Source organism: Episyrphus balteatus, chromosome 3, assembly GCF_945859705.1.
Source record: "Episyrphus balteatus chromosome 3, idEpiBalt1.1, whole genome shotgun sequence".
NCBI classification, from domain to species: Eukaryota; Metazoa; Arthropoda; class Insecta; order Diptera; family Syrphidae; genus Episyrphus; species Episyrphus balteatus.
In genome coordinates this window covers 121,896,194-121,913,973 of record NC_079136.1, presented here as the reverse complement: position 1 = coordinate 121,913,973, position 17,780 = coordinate 121,896,194, and the positions used below count along the sequence as shown (strand labels likewise).

The window sequence follows — 17,780 nt, the reverse complement described above, 5'->3', positions numbered from 1 at the left end:
ATAAAACTGGAATTACCTTTCAAAAAACAAAATTTGTGAAATTTATAAATAGATCATTGAAATTTAATTTTTATATATGAATATCTTTAAATTCACGTCACTATTTAGTGACACGAATTGGTATAAAACTAGTATAAATCCTTAAAACTCAAAATTCAATAAAAACACACATTTCTTTTCAAACAAACATCCATACAATATATAAAAAATTAACAAACTCACATAAATTCTTTGCAAAATTTGGTATAAATTCTGGTATAAACGCAGAGCTTATTACAAAAACACTTTAAAATATTATCCTTATCGGATAGAAAGAATATTAATATTGACTAATATTAATATTATACATAAACTAATGACAAAATTTAGTATAAAACTTATAAAACTGGTATAATTTCTTCAAATTCACCACCAATTTAATTATTATAACAAAATCTGTGCCAGACTGTACAAAATATCTCATCGGTAAATATGAATATAGAAGTTCACAGAGGATTCATCCAGGGCTTACAAATGTCACAGCGAGTGTGTTCACTATATGACATGTGTAATGTGATTTGACATTCCGTGACGGGTATTGCACGGTACACGTTGGCAAAGACATTAAAAACAAAAAAATAAAACAAAAAAAAAAAAAAAACGAACACAAAAAATATCTCTAACATGCGTGTGCCTTAACATGAGGACCATGGCATTCAGCTATTCAGCATTTACAAAAAAAGAAAAAAACAAGAGACACACAAAAAATTGAAACAAAAAAAAAAATACAAAAAATATGACACAAAACCCTGAAGGTAAACTCTGGAAAAAGTGTCCCCATATGGAAGTTTTCCCCTGTGTAACTGTTACTGGTACCGTGGTTGTGGCGGGGGTTTAGAAAGGGATGCGAAGGTGTAGGAAACGAGGACATTTTTTTTTCTGTTTGGTCAATAAAATGGCAAAATTTATGAAAATTGTTTCTATCTTTTTTTTTGTTTTTTCTACACCATGTGTTTATAAATGGAAGATGGTAGAGGGTTTAGGGAGGATTCTATTTAGTTTTGCGTGTTACCGTGGGGGCAAATTTTAGCCACACAACTTTTCCTACCATTCTACTGACTGCTGGAATAAAACCCTAAATGGCCTTTATGCATTTATGCCTTTTGTTAATTGCCAAAAATATGGTTTTAGTTGTTTTGACAATTAAATACCACTGTCAGTTTCAAAGCAGCTTAGGTATTTTTTATGATTGTTAAAAAGGGGATTATTTTTGATATTCAGAAAAATAGTTAAGGGGTCTTAAAAACTATTCTATATTATGTTTAATAAGGTTTATGACAAAATAACATTTTTTTTTTTTTTAATATAGTTTTAATCTTATTACCTTGCAGATACGTCAAGAGCTGGCGACAAATATGAAACAACTTCATCCATACACGGTTATAGTAAATATATGAAATTGAAAATACGAAATGTTGGAGCAAATGATTTTGGTTCATATCGATGTGTTGCGAAGAATTCGTTGGGAGAAACTGATGGAGTTATCAAACTTGATGGTAAGTTTTGTTTTTAGAATTATAGTTTGAATTTTGAATTTTATGCAAAAGTTAAAGTTTATAGATTCATTTAATTATTCCACAAAATTCACGAACTTTTGTCCCAAATTTTCTAAAAACAACAATCATTTCCCTGAATATTTTTTTTTTTTTTTCAAAATAAATTGATCCCAATCAAGAAACTGAACGAAAGTTTCATTTACAAAGTCATCGTAAAAATTTTTGTCGACACCATCAGATTTGGGAAATATTTGCAAACGTTGTTAAAGTTTGCAATTTTCGGGGAATAGAAATCCCCAATCAAGCCAGCATGTTGTTAGATAAGTGCCAAAAGTGCCAGAGAATTTTTTGTATTGGATTACTTTGATTTAATTTTTTTTTTTTTTTAATATTCGTTCAAAAAGGTTCCTATAGTACTTCAAGTTGCTAATGACGAATTATGGCGGCTGCTGAACTACTAAATCACAAGAGTTCCAATGTGCCTTGATTTACGTTGGCTTTTTTAGTTCAAAGTTGAACAAAAAATTTCCTTTTAGAGGAAAAGAAAAATATTTTTTGAGAAGACAAATTTATGTATTTGGATAAATGGTATATGAAAGAAGGAGAATAAATTGCCCACAAACAAATTGGGTGAAAGGAGGCGGGTGGGTAAAAAAGTGGGGCAGGTGTCAAAAATCGATTTCTGTCAAAAGTAGACCTCCTAACGAAAGATCTACAACTATTAACATACTATTTTCTTATAATAGGCATAACTATAACCTTAAAAATATTGAGAACAATGCAAAAATATGATTTTTTGGATTTTTATCTTTTACAAACCTGCGGTTTTTGTACCCATTTTAAATGTTTATTCTAGCAAAATATTAATTTTTGGACCTTTGACTTTTTTAATATTTAATAAATTCAAAATTTACGTACCTAATAAAAAGTTACCAACAAAATTTTTGATGTTTGAAAAGTTTACAATGCCGTTATTTACCGTTATTTAGATAAATTGTTTTGAGACTAAAATTTCAAAAAATATTGAGAACACAAGAAGTTCAAAATTCAATAACTCAAAAACTCTGTTAGAGCCTTTCTAATCCTATATTCAAATTCAGATGGTCAAAGGCCATTAGAAAAGTATAGGTACCTACCTAATTTCTTGCCAATAGTAACTTTTTTGATTGAAAACCAAAAACTAATATTTTGCTAAGAAAAAAATAATTATGTAAAACAAAGTAAAAAAGTAAGTTTTAACCAGGTTTTGTTAAAATCCAACAATTTTTCTAAAAGATAAAAATAAAAAAAAAAACAAAATTATATTTTTGCATTTTTCCCAATATTTTTTAGGTTACCTAATAATTTCTATCTTCGTGACCTTTTTCTTAAAATATTAAATCCTTAGCGGGCTTTATAACTTTGGTTGGAGATTCAAAAAAAAAACACTTTTAACTATGTTCTACTTTGATTTTAAAATTATCGTCTTCAACCAAAATCATTCCGAAAAATAGTTAAATCAACGTGGTTTTCGTTCATTTCAAGTTGTTTCAACTAAAAATACTGTATTAAAATATTCAAAACTCGACAGTTCTTTTATCAACTTATTTGTCAATAATTTGTTCAATATTTTTTTTTTTGATGAAAAAGTTTACATTGCTTAATAAAATTTAAGCTTTCTTGAAATTTAAAATCTAATAGGCTCTAATATTTGTTGAAGATAAAAATACAATAAAAAAAACACAAAAAATTAGCTTTTCAAATTTTTCTCAATATGTTTGAGGAATTTAAAAAAAAGTGATTCGTATTCAAATATTTTTGGGTTTGATAAAAGGGGACTTTTGTAAAAAATTGTTAAAACCCCGTTTTTTATCAACTTTTTTGTATTTTGTCAATAATTTGTTCAATATTTTTTTTTTGAAAAAGTTTACATTGCTTAGTAAAATTTAAGCTTTCTTAAAATTAAAAATCTAATAGGCTCTAATATTTGTTGAAGATAAAAATACAATAAAAAAAAAAAACAAAAAATTAGCTTTACAAATTTTTCTCAATATGTTTGAGGTTATTTAAAAAAAAAAAGTGATTCGTATTCAAATAAATTTGGGTTTGATAAAAGGGTACTTTTGTAAAAAATTGTTAAAACCCTGTTTTTTTATCAACTTTTTTGTATTTTGTCAATAATTTGTTCAATATTTTTTTTTTTTTTTGATGAAAAAGTTTACATTGCTTAATAAAATTTAAGCTTTCTTGAAATTTAAAATCTAATAGGCTCTAATATTTGTTGAAGATAAAAATACAATAAAAAAAAAAACACAAAAAATTAGCTTTTCAAATTTTTCTCAATATGTTTGAGGTTATTTAAAAAAAAGTGATTCGTATTCAAATATTTTTGGGTTTGATAAAAGGGTACTTTTGTAAAAAATTGTTAAAACCCCGTTTTTTATCAACTTTTTTGTATTTTGTCAATAATTTGTTCAATATTTTTTTTTTGAAAAAGTTTACATTGCTTAGTAAAATTTAAGCTTTCTTGAAATTTAAAATCTAATAGGCTCTAATATTTGTTGAAGATAAAAATACAATAAAAAAAAAAAAACAAAAAATTAGCTTTACAAATTTTTCTCAATATGTTTGAGGTTATTTAAAAAAAAAAAGTGATTCGTATTCAAATAAATTTGGGTTTGATAAAAGGGTACTTTTGTAAAAAATTGTTAAAACCCTGTTTTTTTATCAACTTTTTTGTATTTTGTCAATAATTTGTTCAATATTTTTTTTTTTTTTTGATGAAAAAGTTTACATTGCTTAATAAAATTTAAGCTTTCTTGAAATTTAAAATCTAATAGGCTCTAATATTTGTTGAAGATAAAAATACAATAAAAAAAACACAAAAAATTAGCTTTTCAAATTTTTCTCAATATGTTTGAGGAATTTAAAAAAAAGTGATTCGTATTCAAATATTTTTGGGTTTGATAAAAGGGGACTTTTGTAAAAAATTGTTAAAACCCCGTTTTTTATCAACTTTTTTGTATTTTGTCAATAATTTGTTCAATATTTTTTTTTTGAAAAAGTTTACATTGCTTAGTAAAATTTAAGCTTTCTTAAAATTAAAAATCTAATAGGCTCTAATATTTGTTGAAGATAAAAATACAATAAAAAAAAAAAACAAAAAATTAGCTTTACAAATTTTTCTCAATATGTTTGAGGTTATTTAAAAAAAAAAAGTGATTCGTATTCAAATAAATTTGGGTTTGATAAAAGGGTACTTTTGTAAAAAATTGTTAAAACCCTGTTTTTTTATCAACTTTTTTGTATTTTGTCAATAATTTGTTCAATATTTTTTTTTTTTTTTGATGAAAAAGTTTACATTGCTTAATAAAATTTAAGCTTTCTTGAAATTTAAAATCTAATAGGCTCTAATATTTGTTGAAGATAAAAATACAATTAAAAAAAACACAAAAAATTAGCTTTTTAAATTTTTCTCAATATGTTTGAGGTTATTTTAAAAAAAAGTAATTCGTATTCAAATATATTTGGGTTTGATAAAAGGGTACTTATGTAAAAAATTGTTAAAACCCTGTTTTTTTTCAACCCAATCAAACTTCCGGCTATTTTGTGTTATCCAATCCATTTTTCTCCTTGTCTATTCCATCATGTACCTACAATTAATTCTAAATTTCCTCACCAGTCATCACTAATTTTCTGCCTATAATTTTTTCAACTTTTCGGCTTTGAAAAATTGCACTGGTCTAGATCGATGTATGGAGGATTTTTAAAATGTTCTCCGAATACGAAGATCAAACATGAAATCTACACATTTTTTTATGAATTAAAACATCCTTTGACAAAACATAAGTTTTGCAAACTCTTTGAAATGCAATTTTCTCAATTTAATAAATTCAAAATCTTACCAAATCTTCTCTTCTACAAAAAAAAAACATACTTTTTCAAAGGATATATCCTTTCTTTTGTCACAAAACCACACACAAAGAAAAACAAATTCACAAAAAAAAAACGTCCACACACTCCAAACTGCCTCAAGTAAAACTAAAGAACAAAAAAAAAAAAATGAAATGGAATTTTCTCTTTCGAAGAAAAAAAAAAACGACAAATAAACAAAAACACTCACAAATAGGATACCTGTTAGCAGTACAAAAAATTAAAAAAAAAAGGAATAAAAAACTCAAGAAAAACATTTACAAAACAGACAAAAATAAAATGAATTTAAATTCAAATACTCAAAAAAAAAAAAAAATATATAAAATAAAATTCTATTATAATTTCAATTTGTTTCCTTTGTACAATTTTTTTTTCACAGAAATGAAAAAAATATTTTATATTTTTCTTGGACTTTTCTTTCTATTTCAAAAAATAAAAAAAAAAAAATAATAATTCTTCCTTGAATTCTGTTTCGTTTCAGAAATCCTTGCACCAACAACAGCAGTTATGTCAGAAATTACCATGTACAATCGGACCTTAGGTATGTAAATTTCTTCCACAGAAATGCAACAAAAATAAAATATATAAAAAAAAAATTATGATTATCCTTTTGCACAAGTATACACCGCTTTCACAATTTTTTCCACTCTTCCGCAACAACCTCAAAAAATTAAATTAAAATAAAAAAAAAAAATACTTGAAGAAAAAAAAATTATTTTTAAAAACTATCTGAGTGAATTTATATATTTTTATCCTCCTCTTTTTTTAGTAATTTTTTTTTTTCACTTATTTTAAGGGATTTTCATCCTTAATATCCTACTTCGCGATGGCACAGCTTTTTTTAATGTTTTATTTGAGTATTTTTATTTTTTTTTTGTCTTTCGTCTATTTCTTCATTTAATCCTTGGATTGCAGGATGGTTACTGCTAGTGGTTAGGATATAAAGATATATATTCAAATGCATCCTGTCTCGTCGTGAATCCTGATGATCATCATTATCATCGCGTCCATGTTTTGTATGAAATTTTTGTACTCAGAAAGAAAAAGCCAAGCAGTATAAAGGCATTTCGTCGAAGAAGAATGAAAGAATAGGGACGAGAAATAATATAAGAATATTTAACGACGAAATATCCTTTTTTTTTTTTGCTGTCTGAAAAATGAATTTTACTGCATTGCACATTGTCTCATTCGTGTTATTTGGTAATTTTAGCTAATTTGTTGAACGTTTTATTATTTTTCTTTCGTTTTTTTTTTTTGAAAAAAATTGAGAGGGGTTGTAAAATGCACATAAAGCACGAGACGTTATGGCATTGGAAGGATGTATTTTTTTATTTTGTTGTGTTTGTACAAGATACTTATACCGGCTCAACACTGAAGTTGTTGTTGAATGGCAGATGCCAGTTTTACGGAAGGACGAACAAATTATTATAGGAAAAAGCAATAATTCTCTATATACTTCTTTCCTTGTGCTTGGCCTCGTTTTATTACTTGAAGTAAGGGTTTCTTGTATTTTTTTGGACTTCTTTTTTGAAATTATATTTCTGATGGGTGGCAACAATAAAATAAAATAAAATAAGAAATGAATGAAAATTGTAAACGGATACTAGATGAATTGGATGGATTTTGTATTCAAAGAAGTCTTATAATTTAATGTCATTTTACAATATTGTATAACCAATTTTCTATCAATCACATAAAAAAAAATCGATAACAATAAAATTTGATCCTTCAAAGCAGGACATCATAAAATATTTAAAATAAAATTAAAAAAAAAAAACATAATCTTTTTTTTTTGAAAAATTAAATTGTCGAAAACAGGACACTCGCTAACAAGATTGTGTGACAACTTTAAAAAAAAATACTTTTTTCTAGTCTTAATACGTTTTGTATGGCTTGTTGAACATGAAGTTAAACCAAAGTCTGGTTTTAGGAAAAAAAAATCGTATTTTTTTTGGATTTCAAACAATACAAAAATGCTGAAATTTTATGTAAAACTGTCACCCAATTGGGCGTTGGACGAACCTAATATCTTTGTTATGTAACCAAAAGTCCGAATTACACTCAGTGTAATTACTACAAAAAAAAAAAATATTTATAAGAATCTTAACCGTCTGTCGTCGGCACACGGGTGCGAATTTGGCAGGACAAAAATGAAAAGTGGTCACAGAAAAGTGTCTTTATAAGCGTGAAAAAACATTTTTTTGGAATTGTGAATACAGTATTCGAGTTCCTCGGAAAATTTTACATCAATTTCATATATGATTCTAGATAAAATAGTGGGACCAAAAAAAGTTCTAGCGAAATGAAAAAGTATACACCAAATTCGCAAAAAAGAGGTGTGCCTACAGAGGATTAATAAAATAAATCAACTATTTTGGAAGCCAAATTTGTCTATAAAAGAGTTTTAAAATGTTAAGTAACGTAAAGTTCGTGTTATCCACTCGAAATGCCTCATTTAAGAATTTTGCCCTTGGCATAGGAAATAATTCCATTAAAAATAAATAGCTTAAAAAAACATAACACAATTAAGTAGGACAATTAAAAACACAGATTTCTAACATTTTAACTAAATTGCTTTTCCAGAAAACTCACCACATTTTCGGCGTTTCTTGTAATAAAGGCTACAGTTAAAAGAACATTTTTCAAAATTTAAATTTTTAAAAATTCAAATACAGAAGGTGGAAACGTCTAGCCAAAAAAACTTTGGTTTTTCTTATATAAAATTAGGTATACTATATTTTTTTTTTTTTCAAAAGTTTTTGGTGGGTTGGGGTCAAAATTCTGCTTTTCAAAATTCTGTTTTTCAAAATTCTGTTTTTCAAAATTCTGCTTTTCAAAATTTTGTTTTTCAAAATTCTGCAAAAAAATTAAAAAAGGGTTTGGAAAACCTTTGCAAAAATTTGTAAAATCATCTTCTTGAAAAATTTTCTGCTTATTTGATTACTTACCTTCATAATTTGTCATTCTTTGAAAGCAAATTCATTTTTGTTTTATAAATAAATAAATTTGAAAATATTAAGAAAAGGTTTTTAATACATTTCCGAAAATAATTAAAATTTTTTTAATTTATCAAATAAAGATGAATATTCAAAAATTTGAATAAAAAAAGGAATATTTTGTATCAAACAACATCGGTTCCAATAAGTTAAACATAGATTTTATTTGAAAGAAAGTCAGTCTATGCATTTTAAAAAATATTTGCGACACTTAAACAAAAAAATTTAGGAAAGTACCAATGTTGAATTACATGAGGTGTATTTTTCTTTAGTCAGCGCATATGCTATAAAAAAAAAAAACAGAATTGGCAGAATTTTTTTTGTTAATTAAAATGCTGGCAGAATTTTGAAAAGCAGAATTTTGAAAAGCAAAATACAAAAAAAGCAGAATTTTGAAAAACAGAATTTTCGTTAAAAAAGCAGAATTTTGAAAAGCAGAATTTTGAAGCCAGAATTTTGACCCGATCTCGTTTTTGGTGTGTGAGATATTTCTATTTGGAAAATCGCCAATGTCTTATTAAATCTTTGAACCAAACTAAAATTAATTAATTTTCATTTCTTATTTTTTGTACACTTTTAAATGATTATAATATATACTAGCCATTAAAAAGTCATTATTCACATGCTTCTGCTTGGTCTGAAGTATTTTAACTAAAAATCTGAATAAAAATTTCTGTATTCCATTTTTTTTTTTTTTTCTAATATTCTGTGTTTAAAAATTCTATGAATCAAAAATTCTGTTTTTCAAAATTCTGCAAATCCATTATTCTGCTTTTCTAAATATTTTTATTCTAAGCCTCTATCGAAAGTCACAATTATTATAAATTCGAGTTTTTAAGCATTTAGAATTTTGACCCCGACCCAAAAAAAAAAAAAAAATGTTCAAAAAGTTAATTGTAGATAATTAAAATATAATATTTCTGTTATAAGTACAATTTAAAAACGAAAATATTTGCCATTTTTTTAGTAAATATAAACCAGTACACAATTACCTCATTACAAAAAATAATGAACCAGTTTTAGAAAAATTGATTTTTCAAAAAAAAAAAAAAAATTAATATTAATTTTGTTTATCCAAATATTTACATTTAGATAATTCTTATGTAAAAGCTTCTACAGACGAATTTCCTTAAAAATCAGAGTTTTATAAATAAAAATAAAGAAAGTGGTTTTCCTATTTTTCAATTTTCTCAAAAACTAGAATGCTTAACAACATATGGTTTTCAGTATTTTATTAGGAATTTAATGAGGTAGTTTACATTATCGATTTAACCCGTATTGAAATCCATAGTCTTGACAAAAATAGTATTCAATGTATTTTTTTCATACTTATTTTTCACAAATGTTTACTTTGAAATCGATTATTTCGAAAACAACTGATTAAATTAACTTGATTTAAAAATTCAATTTAAGTGTACAATTTTAGCTTTTGAAAAAGGTATCATTGATAACTGTAAGTGTTGTCGTTGTTTTTTAATATTTGTTTTAGTAGTTTTTTTTAGAAAATTGATCCTCCCGCCTAAAAGGGCCGACATAGACCCCCTCTCCTATAACAAAAAATGATTGCATTGAATACCTCTACAAAAATCCGTTTTCAATTCTCGGCGTCCAAGTTATCATACTAAAGCCTTGTACTAATATTAATTTTTCTCGAAAAAAAACATGTTTACAGGGGGTATCTCGAAAAATGAAGCTACTCCGATTTTGGTAAAAACGGATTATTATTGCTGAGGCCTTCAGGAACAAAGCCTCATTTTTAGTTTATGTCGTCATTTTAGGTCAACCTTAAACTTGTTTAGGCTCACTGTGTATTGAAAATATTTATGGTCAATGATATTAGAAATCTTACAAATTCAGGTCATCAGGAAAATACAAAAATTCATGTTTAACAATAAATCATTGCTCAATGGAAAATTAACTAATAGTAGAGTAACTAAAGCAAATTATTAGGGAACCCGGCCGAACAGCTCTGATTTTGACGATTTTTTTTTTTCAAACGTAGGTAATTAAAAATACTTTAAGGTCTATAGATTAAAAATTGCCGGTGTTGCCGGTTTTTAACAAAACCATTTTTTTTTTCTTAAATTTCATAAAACAAATGATAGCAAAAGATTCTCTAGGTAATTTAAGGAAAATATATAAAAGGCAGTAAGGGACAATCTTCCATCTTTTAAGCGATAAATGCAATTTTCTCACAATCTGACCTCAAACACAAAAAAAAAATATTTTGAAAACAACGGCAACACCTACAATATTTTAAAATACATTTTTAAAAAGCCAGAAGCTCATTCTTATCTCTTAAATTTAGATCCACTAAATTTAATCAAGACTTTTTGAAAAAATGGTCCTCAAACTCAGAATTAAAAAAAAAATGTTATTAGAAAAATTTAAAATTACTTCTTTCCAAACTTTTTTCTAATAAAATATGAATTTATTTAAAAAAAATGTTTGGCCATAAATATTATCAGTTGAATTTCGAAGCAAAAAAGGTAAAATATATCACACTTTTGAAAAAAAAATGAAAAATTACTTCAATTTCAATGGTTTTTTTTTTATTAAAACTGAATTTTTGCATTGAAATAATTAATTTTCTTAAAGACTGTGGTAAATAGGAACTTTAAATTTTTGCTATTTAACTTTCAACAGTAAGGGTTATTAAATGAATAAAAAATAATGTTATATTTAGATGTTGAACTTTAAAAAAAAAAAAATAAGTTACATTTTTTTTCAAAACTTTTATTAAAAAAAGTTCTTCGAAAATGAAATACTTTTTAATTTTTTTCATTAACCGTAATACATATTGACATTATATGTAATACAAATTTGAAAATAAATGCATTTTATATTACGATCAAGTTTAAAAAACGACATGTTAAAATTTTTTCAATAATTTTTTTTTTTTTTCAAAAATCTGAGTTCAATTACCATTCTTTCAAAAGCCGTTCATTCAATTAACTTAATTTTAATTTTACATATATGACTAAGCTTCTAGCTTTTAAGAAATGTATATTTGAATATTGTAGGTGTTGCCGTTGTGTTCAAATATTTTTTTTTTGTGTTTGAAGTCAATTAATAAGAAAATTGCATCTATCGCTTGAACTATGGAAGATTGTCCCTTACTCAAATATATTTTTTTCCTTGAATTTAATAGACAATCTTTTGGCATCAATTAATTTATGAAATTTAAGAAAAATTTTTGAAAAAAATTTGTTTTTGTTCACAAAAATCTTCAATTAAATTTAAAAAATCAAAACGGCAACACCGGCAATTTTTAATCTATAGACTTTAAAGTATTTTTAATTATCGACGTTTGAAAAAAAAGATCATCAAAATCTAAGCTGTTTGGCCGGGTTCCCTAATATTGCCAATTTTTGAGCTTTAGTTACTCCACTATAAAACACATTCTATAAACTCTTATATAAATATTTTTTTTTTTTTACCAAAAAATAAATCAAAATTAAAAAAAAAAGAATCAAAAATAAATATAAATTTATTTCAAGTAAATTTGATATTATTTTAAGTAAATTGAATTCTCAAAGTCCAAATGGACTTGCTTATTTGTTTTTTTTTTTTTATTTATTATTTGTTGTTCTTCCCACACACAAAACACCTACCAACAACCTACCCATTATTTTTTTTGTTTTACTCTTCAGACAAAGACAACCCTCTCGTAAAAAAAAAAAAAAAAAATTCAGCTCCTGGGAAGTAATAATATTTTCTGCACAATAAAAATTTTTTACTCCTCTGGTGCTCTGTGTGCTCCTTCAGAAGTTTATATTTTGAAAAGGTTTTTGTTTTCTATTTTTAAATTATTTTTGTCTGTCCATTTTTTTTTTTTTTTATTGGTTGTGGTGGTTTTTTTTTTTTATTTTTTAACATTTATTTGGTTGCGGAAAATAAAGTGGAAAATATTTTTGAAAGCTTGCACTTATCACACAAACTTATATATTTTTTTTTTTGTTATTGTTGTTGTTGTTGTCTTTTCTATGACTTTACATGTGTATACATTTAACTAATAAGAACAAATGTTTTCCGCACATTATTTTTATCCTTTTTTTTTTCCTTCTTAAATTTATTCTTTTTTGTATGCTTTTCTACTTCTTGGTGTTCGTTTGTGTTTTGTGGCGGTTCACAAATGTGTCTACTTTGGTTCCGATTCCGTGGAATTTTCCTCACTCAATATGTTTTCATTTCCATCTGGATGCGATCATCATCATCATCGTCATCATCATTGGTGTTTTGGGATTTGTTTTTTTTTTTTTTTTTTTGTTACTTCGTCCTGTGTATCCTTCCTTAACATTGAATGGGTTACGCCTGGACATGATTTTTTTTCTCTTCTTTTTATCCCAATTTCTTTCGGCTGCTCTCTCTTGTGGATGAATGTAAAACAAAACTTTAACAAAACAAAATAAAAAAATACACAAAACTTGGAAAAAAATTCGTCCTGGCAAATCCTTAAAAAAAAAAAAAAAAAAAAAAAACACTTGAAATATCCGTCGTCGTTCATACAATTACACAAAAACATAGATGGCAAGCGTCCGAACAGGAATAAATTCGACACAAATGCTCTGCCTGATTATGGTGTGGAAGAGTGGAAAGATGGTGGAGGCGGCGGCGGCGGTGGAGGTGGTAAGTGTTCAAGTTGAACAAAAAAAAAAATTATTTACAAAAAAAAAAAAAAAAATATTTTATTTTGTGTTTTTCCCTTAAAAGTGTGTCCTTTAGAAATAAAATACCTTTCGCTCCCTAATTTCTCCCCCCCCTCCCCTCTTCCAAGTCGCGGTTGAATAAATATCATTTGAAAGCAAAATTGTCAACCTTAAGGTTTCATTTTACATTTTATTAAAAAAAAAAAAACATTTTTTGCTACAAAAAGTAAGCACTTAATTAAAAATTCTTTGAGAATTTAAGAAAAGAAAAGTTTTTAATTAATGTGTTAAGAGGAAGTTGATGGCAGCGGTGTTGGTAGAGGTGGTTTGTTGGTGGTTGTAGTATTACTGAAGTATTATAGGCGCGAAATAGAAAAATGATATTTTCTTTTGCAACGTTATGGTCGAATGATGATTATTTCGTTGACATTTTTAAATAAAAATAAAATAATACAAAACATTTCTAAGAAAAACCAAAATAAAAATAAATTACAAAAAAAAAAAAAATTAAAAACACCTCGCTCTCTGCGTTTTTCAAACTAATTGGACACTTTGAAATTTTATCATAAAATGAGCAAATGGCTTTTTTTGTTGTTGAATTTATAATTTGCTGAATTTTATTTCATTTTTAGTGTTTTTTTTTTTTTTTCAAGAATTCAATGAAAAGTTTTTTTTTTTTTTTTTCAATTATAAAAAAAAATTCTTTGTTAGTTATAAATATTTTAACAGTTAATTTTGAATTCTTGTATACATCAGTTAATAAGCATTCCGTCAACAAAAAAAAAAAAGGAAGAAAATTCTATGAATTTCATAATGTAACCAAAAGTTATGAGATGACTTTTTAATGTGTTTTTTATTATATTATTTCTAAGAATCATATTTTTTAATTAACAAATAATAGTTGAAACACAAAATATAATATGATTTTATTAAAAATATTAAATATTTGAAGCATTTTATTCAATGAAGCAAATAGTTCACATTAGTAGGACATTTGAGGGCAACAATTGCCTCTTAACGGAAAAAAATATAACGCCAGGGATATCTTTACTTCTAGTATATTTTTTTTTTTATTGTAGCAAAATTTTTACATTATCTTTTTCGTAGAACTAAATTGCACAATTTACAGAGATTGGTATAAAAGGTACTTAAATGCTGCCAAGTTAAATTTATATGAACAAGTAAATGAATTATTTAATTATGTTTGAAGGAAAAGCTACTTGTAAAAACCTTTATTAAAGAGAGAAAAAAAAATTAATTACAGGAATAGTTATAATAATAGTAGTTATACAAACAAAATGGATACTTTAGATAGGAATATTTGCTTAAGACAAGACCAACAATGAGTTTTCAAAATTCACTTTTACATGTATACAAATTAAAATTATCAGTCTTAAAAGCGTTATAACTAAACACAGATGAATCAATGAATAAATAATATAAATAATAGATAAACAAATAAATAAATAGAAAAAAAAACAAAAATATATGTATAAATAAATAAATAAATAAATAAATAAATAAATAAATAAATAAATAAATAAATAAATAAATAAATAAATAAATAAATAAATAAATAAATAAATAAATAAATAAATAAATAAATAAATAAATAAATAAATAAATAAATAAATAAATAAATAAATAAATAAATAAATAAATAAATAAATAAATAAATAAATAAATAAATAAATAAATAAATAAATAAATAAATAAATAAATAAATAAATAAATAAATAAATAAATAAATAAATAAATAAATAAATAAATAAATAAATAAATAAATAAATAAATAAATAAATAAATAAATAAATAAATAAATAAATAAATAAATAAATAAATAAATAAATAAATAAATACAAAAATAAATAAATAAATAAATAAATAAATAAATAAATAAATAAATAAATAAATAAATAAATAAATAAATAAATAAATAAATAAATAAATAAATAAATAAATAAATAAATAAATAAATAAATAAATAAATAAATAAATAAATAAATAAATAAAAAAATAGTAATATAAATAAATAAATAAAAAAATAGTAATATAAATAAATCAGTCATTAATTAAATAATAAATAAATAAGAAAATGATTAATAAATAAATACATAAATAATTAACGAATTAATTTACAATTAAAAAAAAAATGTGTTGTATATTGTAACAAAGAATAAAAGTATAATAATTTTAGGAAGTTAAATTTGAAATAAGAACATTGTCAGACATAACGTATTTCCTATAAGCTTGAGATTTTTTGCAGACTTTTAAAAATTCCAAAAAAATAAAAGACTACTCAAAAATGTCCCTAAAAATTAGGTTGTTTTTCAAAAAATTTTATTTCAAAATACAGGGCCTATGAAGAAAATCCGTTTTAGACCCCTAATTTTTTTTTAATATCTTTCTCATGGTGTAACTCAAATTTCTGTGCAAAATTTTGCGTACCTCTAAATAGTCTTTTGTCAAAGGTCTATGACTGCAAGAAAACCTTCACAGCTTGGTTTTGAAATCTTTTAGAATTTTTTCAATACCCTTTTTAACTATTGAATAAATTTGTCTATTATTTAAAAAAAAAGTCAACTCTTAACGACTTACCGTTTAGAAAATAGCCTCTTTTTTCAATGTCGTGTTACCCCTATTTACCCTATAAAATCTTAAATTTTTTTGCCTTAAACCTTCTTCTCTTATGCCTCTTTGATTTAAAAAAAAAAATTAAGGAAATAAGTCAGTCGGTGTGGCCGGTTAGCGAACGTACACAAAACCAAACTTTAATATATACAATAGATTTACTAGAAATTAAAAAAAAAAAAATTAATGCAACTGAAAACATTTGCATACAAAAAAAAAAATTTGCTACAAATAAAAATATTTTGCATTAAAAAAAAAATACATTGCTAGTAAAAAGTTTTCTGCATTCAAAAATAAAATCCATTAATTTTTTTTTTTCAATGTAAAAAATTTTTATTTGCAATCATTTTTTTTTTATTCAAAATAGTTTTATTTCCAATAAAATTTTTATTTTCAATGCAAATATTTTTCAGTTGCAATAACATTTTTTTTTTTTGATAATGCAATATATTTTTAGTTGCAATAAATATTTTTTAGAAGGGCTTTTTCATCCTTGCAGGGCAGCTGCTTGTGTAATAATATAAATATTTTATTCAATGCAAACATTTTTCAGTTGCAATACAAATTTTTTTTGTTTTAATGCAAATTTTTTTTTTGCAATGAATATTTTTTTTTTAATTTTTCATGAAAAACAAATGCTATATCATGAAAAGCACTACTATTCATCGATGGACCTTTGATTTAGTTACAATTTTCAAAATCCATTCCTTAAATCGGCTTATTGTGACTTCAACCTTTAGTGTAAATTAATATTTTGACAAGTTTTCTCAATTAACAATAAAACATACTACCGTCACCCTTCTTATCCTGTCTAATAAAACACCATTTACAATATCTCTGATATCACACCAAAAAAGGTTCCAATTCAATTTTGATGTAAAAACCATTGAGTTGCGTGTTGAGCGATAGGAGGACAAAGTCTTTAAAAGTTTGACCTTTCTTCGTCGTCTATAAAAAGACATTAAAAGGCATTGTCATATGCCTACATAAATCGAAGGTGCTACTAACAGTAACTACCTATATCAAGGAATTCTATTATAATGATCCTTGAATGGATAATAAATGCTTTATTTTTTCTTCTTCACGTTTTTGTTGATATCAAAAGAGAAGGGAAATTATCTAACTTGTTGGCAATGACTCTGGAAGTGGTGGTTTTTATTTCTTTTGTCATTTTAACAATAAGGACCTTTATTGTTGTTGTTGTTTGTGTGTGATATTGAATGAAGTAAAGGCGATAAAAAAGTCATGTAAATGTTACAAAATAGAATTGAGTGCTTTGGCTGTTTGAAGGTGATTTATTATCTTTCTTGGATATTTTGGTAAATAAAACGTGTTGGTCATTGTATCAATATTAATGTCTATCCAGGACAAGAAACGAGGACGACGATGTCGAACAGGCAAAAAGGCACATTGTAATCGAAAATTAACTACCCACACATGTATAAGAGTGTGCAGCAGGTTCTGTACTTACTCTTTCCTTATGTTTTTTTGTTTGAGGGGGTAGGGGGTGGAGCTTATTGGCGAATGGATTTTATAGGCAATTGACAATTTTCGAGTAATTGGGTAGACATGGAATAAAATAGAAGCAAATTGTTTACGTACAAGAATTTAATGTTTGTTTTTGTTGTTGTTGAAATTTGAAACAAGTATATTTTACGAGAAAACTGTGTAGATTGTTTATATGAAAATATTTACGGAGGTTGGGTAGTTTACTGTCGTCTTTTGAAAGCAGTTAATAAACAAAAGAATTAATGGGAGAAAATTCGTTTGGTAACCCGTACACCAGGGCTCGGAGGCCCTCAATGAATTCCAGAGAACGACGAAAAAAAATTGTATTAAAATAACTTAGCAACTAGACATCCACGAAACTTTGGGTTGACAGCAGGGTTGTAAGAAATCATATTTTAAACAAATATAAAAAAAATTGCATTAAAATAAAAAATTATTGCAACTGAAAAAAAAATTTGCATTAAAAAAATGTTATTGCAACATGAAATATATTTGCATTGAAAATTTAATTTTTATTGAAAAAAAAAATTTATTGCAAATTAAAAATT

General features: G+C 24.9%; 1 protein-coding gene across 3 annotated transcripts in view; it reads left to right on the top strand.

Annotated features, from left to right (window-relative positions):
* The window catches only part of LOC129914314 (neural cell adhesion molecule 1), a 96,232-nt gene that overhangs the window by 62,603 nt on the left and 15,849 nt on the right, over positions 1-17,780 (top strand). For 2 of the 3 annotated variants that reach the window (XM_055993496.1, XM_055993498.1), the window contains exons 8-10: positions 1,371-1,535; positions 5,929-5,988; positions 12,971-13,072. In XM_055993496.1, coding sequence (XP_055849471.1) covers positions 1,371-1,535; positions 5,929-5,988; positions 12,971-13,072 — 327 coding nt within the window. The remainder of the gene's footprint in view (positions 1-1,370; positions 1,536-5,928; positions 5,989-12,970; positions 13,073-17,780) is intronic. The other variant, XM_055993497.1, reaches the window with a different exon arrangement.